Source organism: Mus caroli, chromosome 3, assembly GCF_900094665.2.
Source record: "Mus caroli chromosome 3, CAROLI_EIJ_v1.1, whole genome shotgun sequence".
Taxonomy (NCBI): domain Eukaryota; kingdom Metazoa; phylum Chordata; class Mammalia; order Rodentia; family Muridae; genus Mus; species Mus caroli.
In genome coordinates, this window is record NC_034572.1 from 23,259,164 (window position 1) to 23,286,791 (window position 27,628).

The 27,628-nt window shown below is 41.4% G+C and overlaps 1 protein-coding gene across 4 annotated transcripts in view; it reads left to right on the forward strand.

Moving 5' to 3' along the window:
• Pld1 (phospholipase D1) overlaps positions 1-12,750 on the forward strand; it is a 185,060-nt gene extending 172,310 nt beyond the window's left edge. For all 4 annotated transcript variants that reach the window (XM_029475235.1, XM_021157476.2, XM_021157475.2 and 1 more), the window contains 3 exons: positions 3,561-3,714; positions 9,402-9,519; positions 10,994-12,750. In XM_029475235.1, the coding sequence (XP_029331095.1) occupies positions 3,561-3,714; positions 9,402-9,519; positions 10,994-11,218 (497 nt within the window). In that variant the 3' untranslated portion in view covers positions 11,219-12,750. The remainder of the gene's footprint in view (positions 1-3,560; positions 3,715-9,401; positions 9,520-10,993) is intronic.
• The last annotated feature ends 14,878 nt before the right edge of the window (positions 12,751-27,628 follow it).

Below are 27,628 nucleotides of genomic sequence, written 5' to 3' on the forward strand. Positions count from 1 at the left end.
CTGAACCTGAAAGAAGAGAAATGAGGACTAGCCTTGAACTCACTGGCACAGGAAAAGACTTTCTAAACAGAACACCGTCGGCACAGGTACTAAGAACAATTAGTAAATGAGACCTCATGAAACCAAAAAGCTGCTGTACAGCAGAGGACGATGTCCTCCAAACACACTGAGCTACAGAATAGGAGAAAAGCTTTCGCAATATTCATCTGATAGTGGGTTGGTATCTATAATATAAAAAGAACTCAAAAAACTGGATGTCAAGAAAACCCAATTTTTAAAATGGGCTACAGATTTTAATAGGTTTTAATTCTCAAAAGAGGAAACACAAATGGCCACGTAGCACTTAAAGAAGTGTTTAACATCCTTAGTCATCAGGGAAATTCAAATAATTTAAACTAGTTTGAGATTTCATTGTATACCAATCAGGATGGCCAAAATCAATAAATGTCAGCTCGTGCTGGCAAGGATGCGAGCAAGGGGACCAGTCCTCCATTGCTGATGGGAGTGAAGACTTGTACAGCCACTATGGAAATCAGTGTGGTGGCTCTGCAGGAAGCTGGGAATCAGTCCACCTCAAGATTCAGCTATCTTGAGCATACACCCAAAGGACATTTTGTCCTAGTACAGTGACACCCGCTCAATGATGTCCATTCATTTATAGTAGCCAGAAATCAGAAACAGTCTAGATAATGGAAATCAATTCATTCATAATGGATGAATAGTTAAAGAAAATGTTTTGTTACATTAACACAATGGAATGTTACTCAGCTGCTGAAAAGTTAAATAATAAAACTCACAGGTAAATGCATGGCGCTATGGGGAAAATCATCCTTAGTGAAGTACAGATATGGAATGTATTCACTTCCATGTGATGTTAGCGGTTAAGTCTTCAATAATCAGGCTACAACCCATATAACCATGGAAGTTAGCGATAGAGTAGGGGCTGGAGGGCAGGGATGCATCTCCCTAGGAAAGGGAAATAATATAATTATGGACAAATAAGGTGTGTGTGTGGGGGGGATAGAATGGGAGGATCAAATTGCCAAATAATGGGGACTATGAAGCTCCAGCTGGGTAGCTCTCATCATCCAGGAATGAGGTTTTGGCCAAAAGAGCCACATGGGAACCCATGTTACTGCCAAGGCTCTTGGTTCTCCACAAAACTGAGAGTAGGCCCTGTTACTGATGACAACTGCACAATTCATTGAACATGGAGAAGTTGAGGTGGTGCCTTCCTAATGGTGCTGGAAGGTACCCTGCATGCTACCAAAGGAGACAGGTCAACACCAACCCAGCTACACATCCTTCTATCTACAGTGGTAGGACCCACCTGTGATACAGGTAGTACAGAGCTTGGGAGAGTGACAAACCAATGTCTGATTGGAGTTAAGGCCATTCCATGAGATGGAACCCATATCCAGCACTGCTTGGGTGGCCAAGAACCTGACACTATGTAGGCCAGGTATCTAGGGGAGAGCAACTATTACTATTCTCATAAAGGACCTTGGCACAAAATGACACCTAATGACATTCAGCTATAGTCCTAGATCAATGCCTTGCTCAGCCATCATCAGAGAAGCTTCTCCTGCAACTTGACAATAAGCCGAGAGTGGGAGTCTTTAGAATACTCAGTCCTAAATGGGGTGTCCCCATCAAATCCTTTCCCTCAGGGCTCAGAGAAACCCACAGAAGAAGGAAGTGGAATGATTGTTAAGAGCCAGTGGGGATGGAAGACACAAAGGAAACCAACATTACTAGACAACAGGACTGACGCATCTAACCTTACAGAGACTGTGCCAGTGTCCATGGGCATACATAGGTCTAAGCCAGATGAGAGGGGGAAGTGGACACTAGACCCCATCCCTAACCCAGACTCTCTGCCACTGAGAACTGCTCACAAAGGGAAGGTTAGCTTCTTTCAACAGTTTCACTGGGCCCTATGCCCAGTAGGTGGCCAACAGAAAAACTGAATTCAGTAGCATTGGTGGTGGAGGTAGGGTGTTCTTTGTCTCATAATGCTTTGCCTGGACTGTTTTGTTTTGTTTTTTTAACCTTTCAGGTCCTTTGAATATAAATTACATTTTTTGGTTTTGTGATTTTAAGGGATTGCTGTGTGTGAAAACTCTGTGTCTGTCTCTATCATGTGTTTCTTTGGTTTCTTGTCTTTGTTCTATTCTAGTTTGTTTGATTTTGTTTTATCTTATTTTATATTATTAGGTATTATATGCCTGTCTATTTTCAAATGATAGACAGGGTGTGGATTTGGATGAGAGGGGAAGTGGGTGGAGGCTGGAAGAAGGTGCAGGGGGGAACCATAATCACAATATGTGTATGAGAAGAATCTATTCTCAATAAAAGAAAAATACAGAAAAATGCATACATGCACAGAAGTCTGAAACAGTCATTATTAAAAAAAAGAGAGAAAAGAAATAGCTTAGAATTCTTTTATGTAGCTCTAGAGTCTCTACCTGCTGACATGCGGTGTGGTTGCATTTTACTCTTGGTATTTGTTTCTCTGAAATAGTAAAGTAATGCGTTTTGTTTCTTATATCTCAGCTCACATGTATTACATAATTTCTAGCTCCCCTTTTTGCTGTTGTTGTTTATATATTTACCATTTGCAGCTCTGACAGGCCTGTCCTTTCTCTTCAACTGTAGCTACTCCCTGGTTTGTTACTATTATTTTCTGGCTATCACACGAATCGCCGTCATTTGTGTTAAAGCATGGTCAGTTTCTGATGGTTTGTTTGCAGAGCTCATTTATGCCGAAACCTCAGTTTGTTCACCAGTGCATTCTGGGAACTGAGAGCAGGGACATGTTCGAGGCTGGACACGCATCTGGGAGCTGTCTGCAGATGCACAGGCATGCAGAGGCAGCTCTCCCTCACAATCGAACGCAGTCTTTTTCAGTTAGAGGGACTTACCTTTAAGTCCATGGCTCCTTCGAGGCACCAGGTCGTGGCTCTTCGTTAGGATAAGGAAATTTGACATTTTTAACTTGTTCACAAACCATCTTCTTTAAGTCACTTCTGAAGAGGTCCTTCAGCTGAAAGTAGAACAGAGCCCCTTGTTCCGGCAGCGCACCTCCTTCAGCTGCCCTCGAAGCGAGCTACCTGCTCCACCCGTATTTCAGTAAAGCTGCCTCTGAGGAGTTCCCTCAGCGGTGTGTGCTGCACAGCCATTTGCTCCTTTACTCTCTCAGTTGGTCCTGGTGCCAATCACCTTGCTCCTCCACATAGCCCTTTTCTCTTCCATGGCATTTTTTGCTCTTCCATGTTCTCCCTTGGTCCTCCATGTCCTCACTTGGTCCAGAACCATGCCGGGTGCCATCCCCTAAGCTAATCACTGACAAAGATGATGGCATTTCAATGGCTGGCCTAGAATATTATAGTTCATACTTGGGCTCATCCTGAGGAGGCCCCCACATCCCTAAACTGCCTCTTCCCTAGATGACTTATGCAGAGTTGGGGTTTTGTGAGCCACAAAGCATGGAGTGGGAACGTATGGTCGGTGGCTGTCACGAGAGGAAGCTTGAGTTCGTCTATGGATTCTCCTTTTAGGTTCTGCCAACATCAATGACCGGAGCATGCTGGGGAAGCGAGACAGCGAAATGGCTGTCATAGTGCAGGACACAGAGACGGTCCCATCGGTGATGGATGGAAAAGAATATCAAGCTGGTCGCTTTGCCCGAGACCTTCGCCTGGAGTGCTTCAGGTCAGCCCTGCAGAGCCGTGGCTATATTATTAGTTCCACAGAGCAGGGGCTCAGGGTTACCTTCACCCTTGGCTCCTCTACCATGCTAGGTTCTTTTTTCATTTACAACATGTCCTCAGAGTGGAGGATATATATATGGCTTTAAACATACATACATGTATTTTAATAGTCTATTATCTTTTTTTGTACAATAGCATGAATTCCCCTTTTAAATGTAATTGGTTTATTACAGACCAGGTCAAACTATATAGGTAGGATTTGTGTAAGATTTTAAAAGTAATTTCACTTTTTAAAAAATCAGAATATACAAGGTGATCTAGCCTGTGAAAACACTCCTCCCAGAAAGTCTGAAGGTCTTAGTCAATCCCCTCAGCTCACAAGGTGGAGAGAGAGAATCTTCAGGCTGTCACACGTGGAAGGAGAGAAGTGACTCCCACAAGGTTTCCTGACCTGCACAGGCACTGTGACATGAATATCTGCAGATGAATTACAAGAATATATTAGGTATTACCCAAAGAACTCCCGTGGTTGCTGGTCTCAGATTTAAGTGTGAGCAGTACACTTCCCTGGTTTGAAAGGACTTCTCTGGTTTTCCACAAGATAGACAGAATACTGACTGCTATGAAGCGAGACTGTGTGACCCTAAGGGATTAAGAGCTGTTGCTGGCCCTGGTGAGGTTCTAACTCCTTCAGTTTGTTATCACGTGCTCTTCTTTCACTCTGTTCAGTCATGGTACTTCGTTCCTCCATTGCTCACTGCTGTCTGGCTCCTTCCCTCAGAACTAAACAAAGAACAGGTAAAACCCTTTCACATACATTAACCCTACATGGTCTGCCAACACCTTGACCTCTCTCCCATCTGTAGACCTTGGCAGGAGGTCTATAGTTTATGATTCTAGAATTGTTCCAGCTGTGATGTGATTTCACTTGAGACCTGTGAGGGATCTCTGTGACCATCAGGACTGGCAGAGTGAGACAAGAAGGAAGTCTGATTCAACATGATTTAGTTAGCCATTATTGGTTCAGACTTCTGCTTTCCGACCCTAAGTAGTTTATCGTAAGCATCTTTAAATATAACACAATTTGGGAAAAAAAATGTTTCCTGATATAACATAATGCCCTGTGCACAAAGAGGCATAATTGCATCACAACTGTTTTCAAAGGACATGTCACTGCCTCCATGAAGACTGATTCTAGACCTAAGCTATATGTATTATCTATCTTAAGGCCCTATAGGAGGGTCTGGTGTGGTCTTGATCATATAGATAGCACAGAGGTCATTTGGGCTATTAGCCACCTCTGGTCCTGGTTGTGGGAGGTTGATCTCTTAAGCTCTGACCTTACAGATAACACAAAGGTTACCTAGACTATTAGCCACTTCACATCTTGCCTGTGGGTGTTTGGTATGGCTTAGCCCTACAGATACAGTAAATCACCAGGTTATTAACCATCTCCATTCCCAACCTTCTGGGTGAAAACGCAGGTCATATATCTATTGAAAAAATGGTCCTGTCTAGCATTTCTGGTTTCTTCAGTGTGTATCTATGGCAAGAACCTCTGTGTTCCCAATAGTGGCCTTATGGTAAGACATAGCAAGTGCTTTTGACATAGTTGAAGGTTGTGTTTTATGCTGCTTGCAGGAGAGATGTCCTGTAAAACCACTGTTTTGATCCTTCATGCTTTAATGGTGCACATGGACTCTGGCTCACACAGAGAGGGAATGTACTAGGTACAGCTCTCTTTGACTACATGTCAGCCACCTTTCTTCAGTATTAGCAGACTGAGCTCGCCAGACCTGGCTACATTCATATTCAGACACATTCATTCTTTGTTCTCAGCTCGAAGAACTGAGCCGTGCCTCAAAATATTCCAGTACCTTTCAACAGCTTTTATCGCTATATTACTTTATTACTAACTGTTTAGTGCAGTGGGAATTCTTTCAAACCACTGATATTTCAGAAGATTGTTGTTAATTTGTTTTGTTTAGCAGGGAGAATTTAAAATTAGTACCCTGCTATTCAACCCACTGGCTTCCTATTACAGCATACACAAGGAAATATTTCACTTTGTAAACTGAAAATATGTCCTGTCCTTTCAGTTGTGGGTAAATTTCAGTATTCTTTTTAAAGTAGTGAACTTCTTTATACATCTTCAGGTGTATACTAAATATAGAGGGACATGATTCTTCTTCTCAGCTCATTTTCTCTTGTAGAAATTTGGCATATATAAAAACATCAATTTTTTTAGGTGCTTCTCAGCCATTTGGTATTCCTCAGTTAAGAATTCTTTGTTTAGCTCTGTACCCCATTTTTAATAGGGTTGTTTGGTTTTCTGGAGTCTAACTTCTTGACTTCTTTATATATATTGGATATTAGCCCCCTGCAATCTCCCTGTCGCCTCCTTTCCAGCACTGGAGTAACAGCACACACCACTGTGGGTTTGGGGGATTGAATTCACGTCCTCATGCTTCAACGCAAGCCTGTAACCAGCTGAGCCATCTCCCTGTGCCCAGCTCATATTCTTTACTGAAAATTTAAGATTTCATAACAGGAGGATTAATCTTTGGTAAAACTTCATTTTCCTGTTAACTCCTTGGTGTGTTGTTATTTTTCTGACAATTTTCACACTGGCTTAAAAAGCAGCTGTCCTTTTTTTTAAAAAAAAAAACAACTTTTTATTGATTCTCTATGAATTTCACATCATGCACCCCAATTCTACTCAGTCCCCCATCCCTTCATATCAACCCTCCACCCTTGCAAACCCCCTCCCACCACAGAAACTAAAACAAACAACAACATTAAAACCACCTCGCCATGGAAGCTGTGGTATATCCCTCTGTCCACACATCTTTACTTGGAAATGTTCATTGCAATGAGTTATTGGCCTGGCTCGAGGGCTCTGGCTTCGGCTACACCATCAATACTGGGGCCTTACTGGAATGCCTCTAGGATATTCTGTTGTTGCCCTATATCATCAAGATCCTGCAGCTTTGGATCAAGGCGGTTGTTCTTGAACAATTATTTTAACTTTACTCCAATGGCAAAAACAGATAATATATTAATATATTTAAAATCACCACAAAAAATCATGTCAATTTTCTTCCCTTTATTAGAAGTGTTCCCAGAGATAATATTGAAGCCTAGAGCACAGTCATTTTCTCTCTTTAACATGCAACTTTAATCCATTGTCCAATCTGGGCTATTTTTGAATAGAAACTAACAGACACATTTCAATGTGAAATCAATTCTGGAGACAGAATCAGCCATCAGGGTTCTGTACTGACTGTCACAACTGTGAGCCAAACAGTCCATTAAGTATCCCAACTTTACAGATACAACCATCACTTACCAGAAGCCATCAGCTACACACGTGAGCTCAGAAAGAGCTAAGATGCTAGGTGTGTGGAATAAAAAGAACAGAAATAACATTTTTGGGGGCAGTGTTTCTGCCCTCCTACATTTTGTGGCTAAATATTAGATATACAGAGGCATGAAATCAAAGTCATTTTCTTTAAATCTTGTCCTCAAAAGGTCACCCAAACTTTTTTAGATATTTTTGTTATTCATTTTCATGCAGTTCAACACTGACAGGAGAAATATTCTAGAACAAATTAGTGCTGATAGAGACTTTCTAACTAGTTTTCCTACAAACAAGCCCTTAACTGATAAATTATTAGATACATTGCTTCACCTCTTATTTTAAGAATAAACTCATGGAAATAACCTACACTTAGTCTCCAGCTCCTTATATGTGTCCTAAGCAAATGGTACTATTAATTCTCAGTAATTAATTCTAACTAATTCATTGTCATAGGCTTTCTGCCCTTCAGATTTGGCACAGTAAAGTTTTGCTTGAATTCTCAGTAGCCTGCTGGGGTATGCAAACATCCTTGCTTGGGTCCTCTTTTTAAAGTTTTTCTCATGTAAGCTACAGGAAACATTATTTGAAGTAGCAATAGAATTTGAGATTATGGCTCTCAAGAATTGCTGTGGATTTATGGTGCCATTCCACCTGTTTTAAAGAGATTTTGTGTTGCAAAACAAGTGCAACCTGAGATAGAAACGAGTTGCCTTTAATTCCCCTGAAATAGACTGAACTTTTGCAAGTTGTGGGTGAAGGCACATAGAGAGTGTGTGGTGTAGCACAGCCTCTCTCAGAATAATTCCAAATATTCTTTAACTCAGGAATTTGCATTCTGGAATTCCTCCTAATGATAGTTAAAAAAAATCACCAACTATTACATATTATGTCTAAATTACATCCGTTGTGCTATTGCTCATCATCATAAGAAATGGGACACCACACAAATGGCCATCATAAAATAATTGGTTACAGAAACTGTACATGCTGGGAATTTAAGCAACCATTAAAAATGATGTAAGTCTACATTTGCTTGAATACAGAGAGGACAACTGAATGATGTCAACATTTTAAATCAAGTGGTCAGTGTTTTGGTTAATTTTCTCTCAAATAATCTGCCTTCTTTAGTAACAAATGGACCTTTTGAAATGAAAATTATTGCAGGTGCCACAATAAAAACAGAGTACAAGTGGTCAGAGGGAAATGGTGGGACAGTCCTAGGCTCTACAGCCTCACCTGCAGTAGTGGGACAGTCTTAGGTCCTGCACTCTCACCTGCAGGAGTGAGACAGTCCTAGGCTGCCCAGGCTCACCTGCAGGATCAGAGACGGGAACTATGAAAAGTTTGATCTTGTTCTGAATCATAAAGCATTGCAGCTGCCTTGTCCAGCTTCCATGTAATAGTGCTTACTTTATCTTATTGTATTTTATTTTGTCATGTTTGGTTGTTCTCTCTTAGAACCCTGTTCTTGTCTAATGAGAGTCAGAAAAGGACTGGATCCAGAGGGGAGGGGAGGAGGGGCGGGACTGGGAAGAGTAGAAGGAGGGAAACTATAGTCAGAATATATTGTATGAGAAAACAATCTATTTCCAATAAAATGAATAATACCAACTTTTTAAAGTCACATCTGGAGTTGGTAACCAAGGGATAGAAGGGAAAAGCTCCCTGGCCATAGCCATCTCTCCCTCCCAACACATGCTCTGTTTGTGACAACCATAACTCATTCTTCTGCTAGGGCTGACCATCTCTTCATTTTCAGTCTTTCCAACATTGAAGGATTGCCATGGTTTTCTTACTCGTTTCTGTATCCAAGAGTTGAGCATGGGGCTTGCCCCACGAGATGGGAAGGAAGATGAAAGGGAAGAGTAAGATCAGAAGGAGGTGGGGAGCTTGGGGAGAGATTAAGCAGAGAGGGAAAAGAAAGGACACTCCAGAAGTCCCCTGGAGTCCCTAGGGCATGGTTGGAGTACCAGTGTTATCTCTTACCGACTGTATGAACTGGAACAGATTTTTATAATCTCTCCCACTTAAATTCCTTTATCTGTGAAATGGGCATAATTACAATTGCCTTTCCATAGAGTTCTGTACCTTTAGTGAACTCGTTCTCAGGCCAGTGTTTGGGTGTAACCTTCATGGTCAAGGGTCTGGCCATCATAGGCCATACTACAAGGATGCTTTTAGAAAAAAAATCCTGAAGTTTTAATGGGTTTAATGGCTTCCCTTTCTTCCTTTGCAAAAGATCTCTGTCCTTGTTATTGAGCTGCCTTGCTGTTACTGCTGGAAAATTCTGACCTCAATCATTCAGTTCGAGGGTTCTTGTGTTTCAGACTTGTCCTGGGTTATCTTTCTGACCCAAGTGAGGACCTTCAGGATCCTGTGAGTGACAAATTCTTTAAGGAGATTTGGGTTTCAACAGCAGCTCGAAACGCTACCATATATGATAAGGTGAGACATTCTTACCCCTCCTCCTGCCTTTCTTTATGCTCATGATAGTTTTATTGATACAGATAGAATATTATTAGTATAAAAGAATCAATATATCTCTGTGTTGTAAAACCATCTCTCTGTAGACATTGAAAAACAAAGAACAAAGGGCTAGGGACATAGCTCAGTGGCCGGGCATGTGCCTAGCATGCGCAAGGCCCTGGGTTCAGTCCCCAGCACTGACCCCCCGCCCCCAAATAAAAGACCAAAAGTTTTATAAGGCTTATCATTTAGAAGAGGCATTAGTGATACCCTGTCCTCTATAGGATGCAGAGCTCTCATCAAACACATCAGGGGCATATGACCAACCAGTCTGAGAAGGCATTTACAAAATAGACCGGATCCAAAGAAAGCACACCTGTGCCCAACCCATCTGAGTTGGTGATCAGTGGTATACCAGTGTGCTGTGGCTGTCTGAGCCTTCCCTTCATCCTGTGGTTATTAAAGAGTTAAGTATTTGATGGTGGAATAGGTTACCTCAGGAATAAGCTAGGTTTGTTGGCCATCTGTGGAAGAACGTGTCCTCCTTTGTGTCTCCCAGAGCCCTCTTTCTGTACAGATGTGTGGTCTCCTTGGTAAGACAGGACAGTTATACACATTTCTTTATATTCATCCTGTAGACTCCTGTAGGAGTCTCCTTTAGGTTATGGTCAAGCAGGTCATGTGCCAACAGCGAATTACAAATATACACCCTGTTCAGCCCCTGAAATTGGAGAGAAACTGAAAACATTTTGGTCATAATGGGATCAAGCTGGCCATGACACTGTGGAATTTTGTGTCTTAGACACAGGGATGATGTTGATTCTGTAGGTACCTGTCCCTGTTTTGATGCAACACCTACTGAGATTCCCAAGGGTTAAGTGCTCTGATGTCTGAACCATATGTCAGCTAGCAAAGGGTTATACATACAAACACTAAACGAGTTGCCATATGTGTCTTTCAAAGTGAAAAGTTAGAGAAAACAGAACTTGCAGTTTTCCCCTTTGACAAGAATCTCCAGTGAAATTTGAGTAGGGCTATTGTTTTAAAATTTCCTTTTAAGCAAGTGTTCCTTACTGCTATCTTGACTTTATTCTGTGGATAATAGCACTGGGATAAGAATGTGGGCGTGGCCTTTTAAAATGGAAACAGATGAACAGTGTTTTAGCAAAGAAAATGTCCAACTAAGGTTGGTTGGGTTGGTTGAAACCAGGACTTACTACATAGCTCAAGCTCGTCTTACACTTGTAATTCTCCTGCTTCAGCTCCCATGTGCAGGATTACAGGCATGTGTCACTTCACCCAGCTGTAAACAGTAACCCATTCGGCTTGTGCTTTGACATAAAATGACTGTTTCACAAAACAAAGATTTTGCCTGTTGGAATGATTATCTTCTATAAAGAACCTGGGCTTGCTCTTAAGCAAGTGGCTCAGCTTCCAATTTGTATCTTAACAGGTCTTCCGGTGCCTTCCCAATGATGAAGTACACAATTTAATCCAGTTGCGGGACTTTATAAACAAGCCCATATTAGCAAAAGAAGATCGCCTTCGAGCCGAGGAAGAACTGAGGAAGATCCGAGGGTTCTTGGTGCAGTTCCCTCTCTATTTCTTATCAGAGGAAAACCTGCTGCCTTCCGTTGGAACCAAAGAAGCCATTGTGCCTATGGAGGTTTGGACTTAAACCGTTTGCAACTGAGGGTCTTCCAACAGGAAGACCACAGCTCATATATGTTCACTTCTAAGGACTTCACAGCCAGAGTTGGGCCTGATGCCTCCTGTCACCAACCCACTGGACTCTTTCAGAGTGGCTGGGTGTGACAGTGGTCACCCTGATGTAAGGACGCTGGACATAAGCAGATCTTCATCATTCCCCCTACTTGTCCTTGAGAAAAGCAGCTATGTTCTTATTGTTAGCATATGCTCAAATAATACCAAACACAGACACAAATTACATCATGTATTTTAAAACACATTTCCTTTGCTAATAAGACTCTGCCTGTGACTGTGATCCATACAAGTTGCCAAAAGTTGCCTGAACGCTCTTGTTCTTATGTTCATTTATGCAGCTGGGGCCTACCTTGTTATCCATACAACATTGTTTAAGAGATTGCTTATTAATGAAAGATGTTGGAGAGCTGCTTTGATGGTCCTCAAGGATCTATATGGTGCCTGTACCCAACCTGATCCTGATGTGAGCATATCTACCAAGCCAAGACATTGTTCTCTGTTCTTTTTCAGTCACTGTAGAGACAGAACAGGCTTTGCCTACCTAACTCCATACACTAGGCACTTCTGAGGACATCGTTACTGTATCTTAGTAACAGGAAGGCATTAAATCCTAATACCGAAGAAGGATTTCTCTCTGTTCCCAAGATACTGTCCAGCTGTGTCCTTGTCATCTGATAACATTTGTCAATATGTGCAGCATATGTCAAAACATTGTAACCAGATACGCACAGATGGGACCTCCAAGATGTCAGTGGGAATCCAGTTCAGAAAAAGGACAAGATTCCTGACTGTCTGAAGAATCCCTGTCCTCCTTGACCACTGGATTGATAGGAAAAAAATGTTGATTTTCTCCATTGTAAGGCCAGTGAATGTAATTTGTCTTTCAAATGAATCAAAGGCTTTGTAATGTCCTTCACCTAAGAAGCATGAGTCTAACCTTATTTACCTTCAGTTTTCCACTATACCTTCTTTAGGGGAAAAAGCAATTGATCATACAAGATCTCTACTTTGCTTGAACTGTTAACTATATTGTATCATTCCAACATAGCTTCCAAAGAAGCTGAAATAATAACTCACATTGTTCCGATCTGAAATGTGGATATCCACTTTCCCTCTCAGCTGGTATTGTGCCCTTTGTAGACCAAATTTCAGAGCTCCTCTTGCATCCTGGGAGTGTCTATGGGTTCCTGGAAGCCTGGGACTTGTGCATGTGAGGTACCTATGTGATTGTAAACAAAAGGGATTGCTGGAGTAAAATTTCCTTTGAGGTGCTCTTCAAAGCAACTCCCAACCCATGCTTTCATGGATAAATATGCTGGTGTGATGACACAGGACCACAAAGCCAGTGATATAGGTTAGTAACAAAGTGACAGTTATATCCAAGGGAAGATGTGTCATCCCTAAGGAACATTGTACAAATGAGGTAGGATTTGTAATCAACAATGGAAATTAACATGTTTTTATGAATAAATAACTTATTTCTTATATGGCCAAGGGTGGTAAAATCATTTCATTTTGTAGTTTTAGTGAATAAGACACTTTATGCAGATAAAGATCTGATTATATTTAAAATATTCAGTGTATGTGGAGTACCTGAAGGCTTACTGTGTTTTATTTAAATTTAAAAAAAAAGAAAACCTTAAAGCAGTAAAAAAAAAAAAATTGGTTCTTGATTTTGTGCAAAATGTTCTCATTAGACCATAAAGGTCTGGCACAGACCGATAATCATTTACTCTAACCCTCCCCATGTTACAGCAGAGGAAACAGACATACATTGGAGGAAGTAATGACGTAGGCCTGCCCATCAGATGTGCAACAGACTGCTGCACCCAGTGTTAGTCTCTCCTCACTTCATCATTACCCCAGATCAAGGACATGGAGGTTTCATACAGGGCGTCTTCTGCTCTTTCAAATCCTGTAGTCAGTGTTTCTTTGTCTCCACTACTAGAATGGTACCTGAACGTGGCAGAGACTTCATAGGTTGTTTAGTTTGTCTTCAGACTCTGAAACAGTGCCTAGTACAAAGGACATGTGGGTAAATGTTTGTGGAGTGAAAATACTATATAGGAGAGGGAGCTGATGAGCTGCCACACTAAGTTTTAGGACACGAGTCCCACTGCTGGTTTCTGCGCCAAGTTTTCCCTCTGCATCTTCTCAAATGTACAGTGCTAAGATATTTACTCGGAGGGGTCTTGTGGAAAATTCAACAATGAATACCTGTGGTAACTGTTTACGGAATTTAACAGTCTACCAAGCTGCATGGGACATGAGCATGAGCTGTACCACGTGCTGATTGCCTGCCATTCATTGACACCACTACTGCCTTCTAGAAATTACATCACCATATCTGATAAAGACTTTAAAATGGGAACTTTATGCCCTGAAAAGCTACTTCAGATCTGTATAGCATTTCAGATTGAGCAGTCTTCTGAAATGGCCATCAATACTTACCTGATGTTCCGCCAAGCTCAGTAACAATCTTTGTTTTCATAAAGCAAAAAAAAAAAAAACCTATTGTTACAAGATGTGAAGAGTAGAAAAGGGCCATGGCCCGAGGGGGATGCTGTGGACATGGCCAGCTCAGTGCTTGTGGTGGCAAGCACCATGCAACAATCCCCTCCAAATCCCAGGTCTCTGAAGTGAGATGCTCTTAACCCTGAGCTACAGTAGCACAGAGTAGCTTAGGGGACTGATTGTGTGACTTTATTGCAAAATGAAAATACCTGTTTTTAAGGTGCTTTTCAAAGATGAGTTTGTAGGTAGTCAAATTATGGACAGTTAATTTATATAAGAACTTGTACAAATTAATATATCATAAATTAACACAAGAAGCTGGGAAGTCATTTTCCAGGCTGAGTTGGAAAATTGATTTTCTCATCAATATGTGTGTGTGTGTGTGTTTGGGGTGGTTGGTAAAGTACCTGCTGTATACAGATGAGGCCTTGCTTACAGACTCCTGGAACCTGTGTAAAACGGTGGGCAGGGTGGCCTGCATCTGTGATCGTAACATTAATGGGGAGGAGACAAGGGAAGTCCAGCATTGTTGGCCAGCCAGTCTAGTCATTCCATAAGCTCTGGATTCAGTGGGAGACCCTGTTTCAAACAAGATGTAGACTATAGAGGGAATATCTTGTGTATTATATGGATGCATCACCTATCAATTAAGAAGTCTATGACCTATGGCTTAGGCAGGAAATAGAGGTGGAGCATCCAGGAGGCAGAAAGGATTCTGGGATAGAGCCAGGTGCAGAGAGATTTGCTGGGAAGGAGACAGAGGCATGGTACCTGAGCACAGGAAACCAACCACATGGCAGAATGTAGGTTAAAATAAAGGAGTTATCTTTAGCTATGGTCTAGTTAAAGAAGAGCCTAGCTATAGGGCTAAGGTATTTTAAGTATATTTTGAGTCTGAGTCTTATTTCTGGGAGCATGTATCTGGGAGGAAGAATCTGGACCTAACTTCTACAAAATGGCGCTCAATGTATGGCAATTAGAACCCAAGATTACAGCCTAGCAAGGCCTAAGAAAAAAGTGGGAAAAGTTAGGATAGCTGGACAAGGGGCCTCGTACAAACAAGCAAACAAACAATCAGACAAACAAGCAAACAAACAATCAGACCAAAGCCAAAACTTCCCAGAACCGCACTAGATGGATGGCTGGGAAAAATTCCCAGCTGAGGAACCTATAGAGATAGTATGGAAGGTGGCTTTTAGAAAAACTCCCTAGTAAGTTTTTAAAAAACATAGAAGTTGGGGCTTCTTCCAAGGGCAGAACACAGCTGCGGCCTAGGGCAAGAAACCAGTTCTGAGTTACACACAGGGAGTGGATGGCAGGCAGAATCCATGAAGACTTTCTGGAGACCACAGCTGTGGGATAAGCCACTTCCGGTTCTCCCAAACTTGGCACGGCAGGTCGACCCAATCCTGTCCTTATAGGAATTAATGCTCTACCTCATGGCATTCAGAAATGAAGCCCTAGCCGGGCGTGGTGGCGCACGCCTTTAATCCCAGCACTCGGGAGGCAGAGGCAGGCGGATTTCTGAGTTCGAGGCCAGCCTGGTCTACAAAGTGAGTTNAAAAAAAAAAAAAGAAAGAAAGAAAGAAATGAAGCCCTAAGTTGGCTGCTGCGGCCAGAGGTAGGATGAAGGTCTGAATGACTTTCCCTGTAAATAAAGGGACAGGGGCATGGCCGGGCACAATATAGCATCTGAACTAAGAAATAACAGACATAGACAGAGACAGGCAGATCTCTGTGAATTCTAGACCAGCCTGGTCTTAAAGTCAGGTGGCAGCCTCAGCTAATAAGATAAAGCCACTTGCAAACAACAGTCTAAAATACAAAATGACATACTTTTTTCCTTAAATGTACTATATAGGTTTTTAAATGAATAATAATTAGGAGCGTTCTTAGTAATTAAAAAAATAAATACACATCAGTCTTAAATTTATATAAAGACAAAGGTGAATATAGGTATATTTATCCACCTATTAATAAATATTAACCTTCAAAGAAGGGAAAAAGAAATGGGAATTGATATGAATGTTTTCAAGGGTACATAGATAATAAATAAATAAATCCAGGCCTTTGATCTCAGTACTTTGGAGACAAAGGCAGGGACTTTCTGGTGAGTTCTGGTGAGTTTCTGGTGAGTTCGAGGCCAGCCTAATCTACAGAGCACATCCAATTCAGCATGGGCTACACAGAAGAACCCTATGCCAATAAATAACAACAATAATAGTTTTAAATTACCAAAATGAAGATGGCCATAAATTCTATGGTTGTGATGGCATTACAAATCCTCCATGAGAGAGGTCAAACTAGAGCAGATCTAAATAAGACAGGGACTGCTAAATTGAATCAGTCTATACTTTTAATAACTTCAAACTGCTGGACCAAGGCCATGTCATGTTGGAAGAGAAGCTCTATATTTGTGTTAAGCACTTTGTAGAAAGAAGAGAGAGGGTCTAGATTTGTGTTAACAGGAAAGAAGAAAAGGCTTTGGACTCCTTCCAAAGTAATCAAAGTAATAAAGATCAGAATTGATAGAGGGAGTCCCCCTGAAGATCTCAGCTGCAGACAGAAGAAAGTCAAGATGACCAAATGTACTGGTAATGCATATTGCTAAACCCTCTATTGAAACAGCTCTGAAACTGACTGGGGTGTGTGTGTGTGTGTGTGTGTGTGTGTGTGTGTGTGTGTGTGTGTCCAGCCAGAACTTCAGCTTACCTGGCCAGTAAATCTTGTTGGCTCCAAATTTCTCATATGTATTGTTACGTACCATCATCACATGTGACATGAATGGAAATTTATGTTGCAATTTGATTATGATCAGACCAACTTCTGAAGAAAGTTATCTTTTACCTGCTCAAACAAAGAGCAGGAAATCATCTTTAAGTAATTTGTACACATTTTCACATTCCATCCATTATGTTAGTATAGAGATACATATTACCTGTAAACACTTTGTTTGCAGAGAAAACAACCAAGAATGTAGCCCTGACAAGATTCATCACTGGGGATGGTGAGTTGCTGGGACTTGCTGTTCCAGCTCCTTGCTTGATTCTACCTCAACTACACCATAGCTGTTTCCTCTAAAGACTTGTTTCCAGGGCATTTTTAGAACTGCCTGCTTGCACATCTAGCCTTTCATACTGTTACAGTCAAGACTTCAGCTAAGCCCTGAACTTACTTACTACATAGAGAATAGACAACAAATGATGCCAGCTAGCCTTCTTTTGACAAAACAATTTTTTCCAATTTCCTTGTGCCCCTCCCCCAACAGAATTCCTCACCCCACTTCATTAAAAAGCAGTTTTGAGAAGACTGCTGTCCTAGCCCCTTAATATGGGTTGATGGTTTGGTCATTTTATGACTTATAGATATGTTATCATTTTAGGAGGTAATTATGGATAATGATTTTATTGGACAGGGAGGAAATGAAATAAAAAGCTTATACTTAGGGATTTCTATCTTTCTTCTTTTCTATCCTTTCTTTCTTAGATGAAGAGTAGGGGGTTAAAAAGAAAAACAGCAATATTATAGGACATTTGAAAAATAAATAGGTGTAGATTATAGAATCTTCTCTTAAACAAAAAAAATTATAACCATAATCTTACATTGATCAAGATCCTTACATTTTGATGTAGAATTGAGGTTATATTTTCTTACATTCATAGGAAATTTTGTAAATTGATACAGGTTTAACATGTTCATTGGTATAAATTTTTATATATAGATACAAAATTTAAGATTAATTTTGTTACAACACAATAGAGGTATGTTTCAACACTTGTATAGGTATTATGCCTATGCAAGTCATTTACTAATATGAGGTTTAGTCCCAGTCCTTTCAGTAGCTACTATTACAAACTGTTTAAAAATAATTAAGTAATACAAGTTAATAGTCATATAGTCAAACTCATGGTCATATTAGATACTACTCTAGTTAATTACAATAAAATGTTTTCAAGGTTATTAAGATAGTAAATACCGCTGGGCGTTGGTGGCGCACGCCTTTAATCCCAGCACTCGGGAGGCAGAGGCAGGTGGATTTCTGAGTTCGAGGCCAGCCTGGTCTACAGAGTGAGCGCCAGGACAGCCAGGGCTACATAGAGAAACCCTGTCTCGAAAAAAACCAAAAAAAAAAAAAAAAAAAAAAGATAGTAAATACCTAAGAATAAACAAGGTTTGACAATGTATATATACTGCAGATAGCTGATTTTCAAAAACCTCAGAGATCCACAGAATGTCATTTAAAATTATTTCATTATTAAATGATCTTTTGACTATTAGACAAGTTTTCTCCTGAAAGTAGCCCCATTCACATCAATAACCTCCATATGTGATGTGCTAGCCACTGGGCAGAGAAAACACCCTCATTTCATCTGCAGACAAAATGCTGTCGAGAAAGGACAAACAGATACAGAAAAGTCAACTACCATGCTCTGCCAAGACTAGGTAAGCACGTCCTGCATTAGTCCTGCTTCACAAAAAGGCTGTCTGATATTCTGGGCCTAAAGGCTGAAGAGAGCAGCTCCAACATTATAAAGGCCATATTGAGGACTATCCAGACAAGCAGCTTATCTTTCTCATTTCTTATATTTTAGAAGCTGCATCCTTCTACTTTCTGCATATTCAGTTCATATTTATTCCTTTTTAGGTCTCTGATGGTATTGAAGACTAAATCGTTATGGTCTCACAACTAAGCTTAGTTTTGAGGATTTTTTGTTTGTTTGTTTTTTGTTTTTCGAGACAGGGTTTCTCTGTGTAGCCCTGACTGTCCTGGAATTCACTTTGTAGACCAGGCTGGCCTCGAACTCAGAAATCTGCCTGCCTCAGCCTCCCAAATGCTGGGATTAAAGGTGTGCACCACCACCGCCCAGAAGTTTTTAGGATTTAAGAAGATGTTCTTGGTCTAAGAAGATGCTTTTAGGATGGTAACACAAATTAAGATAGAGATGGAGTTAAGTACAAAACTTTAAACATACCAAAATAGGATAGAAAATAAGATATTTTCTAAAGTTGCCAAGTACTATGGACTGGACATTTTATTATAATTATGTTCAATTTATATTTTAAAGAAAAAGAACCTTTTGTTGAACTAAAAGGGGGGAATTGTATAGAGAATATCTTGAGTATTGTGTGGATGCATCACCAGTAAATTGAAAGGCCTATGGCCTATGGCTTAGGCAGGAAATAGATGTGTACATCCAGGAGGCAGAAAGGATTCTGAGATAGAGCCAGATGCAGAGAAACTTGCCAGGAAGATATAATGAGACTGTGGCATGGTACCTAAAATATTTCAAGACTCAGATTTAAAATATATTTACAAATACTTTGGCCATATAGCTAGGCTCTTCTCTGACTAGATCATAACTAAAGATAACCCATTTTATTTCTGGGAGCATGGGCTTGAGAGGAAGAACTGGGACTAACTTCTACAGGAGAACAAAAAGAAAGAAAGATACTTCAGTGTTAACTTCTGCAATTCCAGATGTACACATGTGTGTTTACACATACATACATATACTCATTACACACATACAAACATATTCTTGTGCACGTACACAAAATCTACTTTGCTTTTAAGTTATTTTTAGGTCAGTATACAGAGCTATAGATTTTATAATAACATTTTTATACATAGGTGTTATTATTCTTAGTTCTTATTTGTTCCCCTCGCCCACTGCCCTTTTTCTCTCCCTTCCCAGCATTTTATTGCCCTCTATTTCTTCCCTTAAAATTCTGAAGTTTTCCATATAGCCATGCCTCATCTTTTTAAAAAAAAATTTGTTTTACTTATATGTATGTGTCTTTTAACATGTGTCATGTGTGTACACCTGTGGAGGCCAGAAGGAGGCATTGGGTCCTCAGGAGTAGAAGTTACAGGTGAGTGTGAGCTGCTTCTTTCCTACATTAAAAACATTTTAGATGACAAGAAAGTTTGGGGGAAAACAGAAATCAGGCTGGAGTTTATCTACTTGGCTTAGATGTCAGAAGTCTAAGATCAGAGTTCTAGCACAGTCAGGTTCTAGTCAGTGCTAACTTCCAGGCCTGCCAAAGGACACCTTGTCAATATGTGGTCTCTTCTTGTTAAGTAAGGGACTGTAGTCAGGAGAGATGGAAGGAAAGAGAGGAGGGGAGGAGGGAGGGGGACACTGCTGCTTCTTGTCAAGCACAATCCCATCCCAAGGGATACACCCTCATGACTTCTAATGACACTCTTGAGTCCCATCTCTGGGCACAATGGAGGTTGGGGGTTCAGCAAATGGTTCTGGGGTACAAGCAGTAAGTGTCGAACAAAGTTCTGAAATCAGTCCTGTTAAACTTACAAGTCCTTGACAATCTCTATTTTAACCCCACCATTGTTCTGTTGTCATCCCTGCCTCAGACTTGGCATGCTAGTGTTGAATTACTGTCACTCTGAGTGATGGGTGGAAAGGCTCTGCCATGTCTCCTTGGGCCCCCATGCTCTCTTCCATGAAATGAAGGGAAGGGGATTTTAAGTGAGTTCATGAGTATACATTAATTTCCTTGAAAGTCTCTCTGAGGTCAGTTACTCTTGAAAGGTTTTATATTTGGAGTGAGCTGACCCAGGCCTCAGCTTTAGAAACTCAAATCTGGAAAGGTGCTCAGGAGGTCTGTTATGGAATAAAACTCGATAAAATCAGTGTGTGCATGTGTGTTCAGGTGTACTCACTAACCCATGTGTAAGCATGTCGGATGTCTTCTTCTATTACCTTCCACTGTTTTTCATTTATTTGTTTGTTTTTAGGCAGGGTCTCTCTGAAACTGGAGCTTGCCATTTTGACTAGAACGACTGGTTAGCAAACCCCAAAGATCCACCTGTCTCTGCTTGTGCACCGACACCTAGCTTTTAGATGGGTTCTGGGCATCTGCGCGCAGGCCCTCCAAGTTTCCTCCAAGTAAGCACTCTACCTACTGAGCCATCTTCTTAGCCTTGATTTGAGTGAGAAGGGCAAGAATCCACAATGTGATGATAATTTAATTCATATATGAACTATTCCTGCTTTTCACTTGAGATTGGAAGAATTCACTATAACCAGGCAAAGTGCCTGTAACTCCAACACTTGGCAGGTGGATATAGAAGGGTCATCCTACTATATAGTGAGGTCAAGGCCAGCCAGGGCTACCTAGGATCAGGTCCTTTTCCCCCCTCCCCCTCATTTCATGGAAGAGACGGTAGAGGGGGCTGAGGACACATGACAGATTCTCTGTCACTCACAGTGACAACAGTTGAAACACTAACATGCTGAGTTGCAGGCATGGATGCCAATAGAACAACAAAAGCCTAAAAGCATCAAATATTCATGGATTAATTTAGATTTATTTTATCTTTCCTTTTTACCATTTATGACTATTAATTAGAAAAGCAATCAAGTACTGTATAAAGGGAAATTTGTTGCAGCAGTCATTTTAAATTTCAAGTTTTAAAGTGAGGTTGGATTGCAGTCCAACGCAACCATGGATTTGATTGCCCTCTGTCTCTAAGCAACAGCCATTTTCACTTAATTCTAGATAAATTAACTTCTCTGTGTATTGTCCTAGTCCAACTGGGTTCGGGGAAGCTGAACATCATGTTCTCCTCCTGACTATTCGATCTAAATTAGTCACGTGAAATGGAATGGGCCCCAGACACTAACCTACCAGTGTTTTAAATGTAATGCTGATGTCCTGCAGCTGGAATGCACATGCCACAATAACAACAGCAAATTCCAAGTGGTTGCTAGGCCTCTGCTTGAAGGTTTGTCAATCAAGACTGATCTCCTCATTTTGATAATTAATTTTTATTTGAAGAATACCCCACACAGAGCTTTAGTGCCTCCATGACATACCATAAACAATAAATGTTTTGTTTCTAGAGAAAGGCTTTCTGGTCCTTCTACAAAAGATGCAAACTGACCACCTTGACCAACAGATTCAGTGGATTTTTCATTTTCTCCATCATTCCAATTGTTCAGCCTCCCTGTTCCAGGGCCCAGAATTTTACAATGTGTTTGTCTTAGGAATGTAGCCACATCCTTGTGGGAACAAGACTCACATGGTTTGGGATCTGGAAGGAGATGCACTTGGCTGAAGGATGCTTCTCCAGCTGAGCTCTTGTAAGTTGTGGCTGGGCATGTGTGCAGCTGGAGCATTGCATGACTTGAGCTTGTCTTCTGAGAACCGAAATCAGGGACGTCTGTGTCCATGAGCATGTCTGTGTCCCTGAGCATGCTGTCTGTCTGCAGATGACACTTGTTTATGGCATTGCTCTGGACCAGTGCTTTCTGTACATGGTACCTTGGCTAGGTTGGTTGGTTTGTTTTAGTATGCAAATATGCATTTATTATACAATTAAAATTGTGATGTCAGCAATGTCTGTTTATAACTTATCCCTCATTCTGTTTAGGGGTTTCTAGAACAAGAGTCAATAGGTTTGAGATAGAGATGGGAGTGTGTAACTCTGACTTCCTCCTATACTGTTGAGTTAAGACCCCCAAGGAAAAGCCAAGCTCAGAATCGCAGCATTCTCAATAACTACAGGCTTCTTCCGTGGGTTGTACCATGACATATTAACTAACCCTAATCCTAACCCTTTTAAAATAAATCTTTAAAGATGATGTCTTAGTTAAGGTTTCCATTGCTGTGAAGAGGCACCATGACCAAGGCAAGTCTTATAAAGGACAACATTTAATTAAGGCTGACTCACAGGTTAAAGGTTCAGTCCATTATCATCATGGCAGGAAGCAGGGCAGTGTCCAGGAAGACATGGTGCTGGAGGAGCTGAGAGTTCTACATCTTGATGTGAAGGAAGTCAGGAGAAGACTGCCTTATAGGCTGCTAGGAGAAAAGTCTCAAAGCCCACCCCCACAGTGACACACTTTCTCCAACAAGGCCACACCTACTCCAACAAGGCCATACCTAGCCCAACAAGGTCACACCTCCTAATAGTGCCACTCCTTGGGCCAAGCATATTCAAACCACCACAGATGAATATGACGTTGAATGAAGACATTGATCAATATGCCATCATGGTGCTGTGGGTACTCCAGTGAATGAGCCAGACCAGGGTATCCACTTCCCTGTGCTTAGCTTAGCAAATAAGTGTGAAATAATTTCCATTCTCAATAACAGTGCCCAGAATAAGAGGCAACTGCATGCATATGGAGAGAATATCCAAGATTGGACTGTGAGGAGTGAGATTCTCTGAGGATACCAGGCAAAGACACAATCACCACTCCAGTGGTGTCAATGCACATTAGGGGCTTTCTGGGCTATAGCCTCATCTCAGCATGTCACACGGTTATTCATTCAACTGTGCTACAGTCCTTGTAATCTACCCTTTGCTCCCCTTTCAGCTCCCTTATACATAGAGGTACAAGAAGGTTCCCTCCAAGCTTACATTGAACCAACATGAAGAGATGGAACCTTACTGAAGAGGTTGTTAAGCCATCAGAACTCTGACATGAATGAATTGATGCCATTACCAAAAAGCAGGTCACCAACAAGAACAGAGTCATTAAGTCAACATATTCTGCCTTGACTGAGCTCATGCCTAGCTGCCATGTCCTAAGGTAGCACACTCTGGCCAGATGTTGACATGTGCTCCAGAACCTCCTCAGCTCCAATACTGTGGGCATTGATTTGTATTATTTATGAATTGCCCTCTGTTTCTAGCTAGCAGAGAGTAGAATAAGGTATCAATCAAATGTCAGTCATCTCCAAGTGGAGACTCTAAACTGGAAGGAAGGCAGACACAGGTGATTGAGGTAAGAAAATACTAGACATTTCTGTCTACGTTTATTTTGCAGCCATTGGTAATGGTAGGAAAGAAGTCCAAACTGATGTTTCACCAGAGAGAGAGAGAGAGAGAGAGAGAGAGAGAGAGAGAGAGAGAGAGAGAAAGAAGAAAGAAAGAAAGAGAGAGAGAGAGAGAGAGAGAGAGAGAGAGAGAGAGAGAGAGAGGAGAGACACAGAGAGACACAGAGAGACACAGAGAGACAGAGAGAGAGACAGAGAGGAGAGAGAGAGACAGAGAGAGAGACAGACAGACAGAGAGAGAGACAGAGAGAGAGACAGAGAGACAGAGAGACAGAGAGACAGAGAGAGACAGAGAGAACTTCTGAAATTCTTCTCTACTTTTTTTAAGTGTCTGGGGATGGAGCCTAGGGACTCACAGATGCAAGCAAGTTCATTGCTATGAGGTACATTGCCAGACCACCTTTATACATTTATTCTGAGAACAGGGATTCCTATTATTTTACATTATGTTACCTAGTAAAAAATTGTAAGCAAGATTCACAGACTACACCTAGGTCATAGACATGTTTAACTAAATCATGCAATGTTGTATAATATTGAGAATTAGTTACCAAAGTCTTGATTCCCACAAGAGATGCAGAGTTCTTGCTTTTACGTGGCTATGTACTGTCCAGGTCACCAGAGTGCTTCCCATCACCCTTTGGGTGCTAGGCTTGGGACTGCCTTTGGCAGATGTAAATTGGTGCTGAGATGGTCCATACATTTCTACCCAGACTCCCAGAGAACCACAGCATCCTATCCTAGTGTCTTAGGGCAATGTCACTGTGAGAGCAAGAGGCCACGTAGAGAGTGAGATTGGGATGACAGCCAGCATCCATTGCCAGATGCAGTGAGGAGGCCATGCGAGGTCATACAGATCTGCCAAACTGCCTAGGAATCCAGCCAAAGGATTTCTTAGTGAAACCCAGCCCAAACTGAGTCATAGAACTAGGAACAAGTAAAATTGGCATTGCCTTAGTAGTTTGTGACACCACAGTAGGTCATGGATAGAGACAAATTTCATTAGAGCATTCTGTTTTTCCTTTTGCACATTTTAATTTCTCTGTGACCTCATGTTATTCAGCTTCCAGTCCCATTTCCTGGACTAACCCACATAATTTTTAAACTTTTTGTTCTTGTATAACATACTTATAACAAATGAATATATCATAAACGTACAACTTGATGGATTTTCACAAATTTAACGAACATACATTATTAGAATCCAAAATAAGAGAGGATGTAAGAAAAAATAAAGAGAATGAGACAGGAAGGAAGGAAGAAAATGAAAAAGGAAGGAGAAAAGAAACATGGAGGAAGAAAGAAGGAAGAAAAATAAAACAAGGAAAGCAAGTGCTTTTTGCTTGCCCGAATTCACAACCACCTCACCTGTCAGATCCACTCCTTGCACTCAGAGATCCTTGATGGCCATTCTGTGGGAGGTGAGACCAAATGTCAAGGTGGTGATAACTGGCCCCTCTAAACAATCCCAATTAAACTTGTTCGTTCACAAGTAAGACATGGGTGAAGCTTTTTCTTTGAGCTGTCATTGCTTTTCTACCTTGAGGAGATAGAGGTAGATAACTTAGAAAAAGTCAAACACTGTTCCTTTGGAACGTCCCCTCACTCAAGCTCAGCCAGCTGCCATGAGTCAGAGAGAGGTGTGGAGGAGGAGGAGGAAGACACTTGCCAGGGGGTGATGCTTTCAACATGAGAATATCTGCCCTGCATGGCTTCAAGCAACCAGAGGTGGGCTGAGGGCTTATGCAGTCTGGCATCAATAGCATCAGGTAGGATGTAAATCTATCTACCTTCTCGTGATAGTTAATATAGCCATTATGAGCAATGCATGGCTTCATCAAAGAATTAAGCATAAAACTGCCTACAACCCAGAAATCCCATTCTTTTGAGACACTGTTTATCTAAAGAAAGTGAGAACAGTCTGGATTGTGGTTTAAATGAGAAATCTTCTCCATAGACTCACGTATTTGAACACTTGGTTCCCAGTTGGTGAGGCTGCTTGGGGGAGGCTATGGAACCTTTAGAAGGCAGAGTCTTGCTGGAGGAAGTATACCACAGAAGGCAGTATCAGACAGATGATACCTTTGTTCCATTTCCTGTTCTCTGTCTTGGCTTCCTGTGTGTGCAGGAAAATGTGACTATTCAACTTCCCACTCCTGTGCCGGGCCTTTCCCAGTCTTTACAGACTTTGTCCCTCTGGAACAATAGCCAAAATTCACAGTGTCCTCCTCTGTGGTGCTTGTCAAGATATTTTATCACAGCGATAAGAACGTAACTAAGGCAGCTCACGCAAGCGGTGTCCGTGTTTGAGTTTACCTCAGTGCTGTTCACGAAGGGTAGGATATGGAATCAGGAATGCTAGCATACGGAACCGACCTAAGTGTCTACAATGGTCTTGACTGTCAACTCAACTGCCTCTGCAATTAACTAAAACCCAAGCTGCTGGACACTCCTCTAAGGGATTTTCTTACATGGATTACTTAAAGCAGAAAACCTACCCCAAATCTGGGCAGCACTTTCCAGAGGCCTTTTCCAGCTAAAAGGCCATAGAAGAAGGAGTCTTCTGCTTTTTGCCTGACTGCCCTCACTCTTTTTGGCAAGTTTATCTATCCTGTTGCTACTGTCAATATTAAGTTACGACTTATTCAGGATTTCAATGTAGATTGAAGATCAGCCACTCTCCAGGACTCCAGTGCCTGGTGCCTACAGAGGCCAGATGAAGGTGTCAGGTCCCCTGGAACCACCATATGAGCGCTGGGAACCAATACTCTGCATGAACATCAAGGGGGCTTAACTACTGAGCCATCTCTCCAGCCCCAATATACACAGCTTTTGTTTGTCACCTTTCCTAAGAAGTCTGCTGGGGGAGGATGTTATAATGTAGTAATTCTTTTCCATCTAGAAGTGGCTTGTTTCCCTGTAGGTGCTATCTTCCTTTTCCTACTGATTTTCAATGTACTAGAATGCTGTGCCTGTTGTTCTGAGGATGTATAAACTGTACTGAAAGGTTACCATCTTTTCCCTCTCTTCCCTGAGCTAATGATATGTGGGGCTCATTAGACCCATCCATAAAGCTTGGAGCAGAATCAAAAGGAATAGGAGCTATTTTTATAATAGAGTAATGCAATAAGAAGTGGATTTTCTAAATCTTTCTTTGGTATTTAAAAAGCCTCAGTTGTTATTTTTAAAATGTAAAATGTTGTTAACATTATGATAATGGAATTAAATGTCAGGTCAAAAATCTCATTTAAAAGATTATGAAAAATTAAAATGAGACAGTTTCCCCATGGTATTTGGCTATCCACTTTCCAGACAACAGGCAGAAAGGCTGACTTAGATTTGCTCTAGAAAACTGTCAGGCAAATGATTGGTGACTTAGGAGAAGCAACAGAAGAAGTCCTTGCAAATCCAGACTTGTTATTTCCTGAGCCTCTCTTTGGAAAATGTTTTCTCATTCACAAGAAAGTTATCATTGAGTTCTCAAGGCAGGTTTTCAGAGACCCACCATGCAAGCCCAAATGAGGCACCTTGGATCTTTGTCTCTCTCCTTCTCTAATTACCCACTGTTCTGCTCAGAACAAAGGCCCAGCTCTGTACACAGGCCTCTCTCTGTTTTTGGATTGGTCTGGGATGTTACTTAGTGATGTTCTTATCTTCTATCATTTTCATGTGCCTGGATTTTCAATATCTAAAGTTATTTTCCAGCCTTCTTTCTTTATCTTTGGGTAAGCTTCTCACAGTGAGGTAAAATCCCCACTGCGAATCCAATTGCACGGGACCTGAGACTGCATTANTTAGGGAAGCAGAAACCGGCCTGAGTAGGGCCACAGGCCTCATCCGGCCGGATCAGCGCCGGGGGTAGCGGGAGCTGACACCCGCCAGCTACCCACGACCCCCGCCACAGGATTTTGGGACTGCTGGTGAGTGGAACACAGCTTCAGTTCCAGTCCAATCACGCGGGACCTGAGACTGCTCTGGTTGGGGAGAGAGAAATCCGGCCTACATAGGGCCACAACCCTCTTCCGGTCAGAAAAGCACC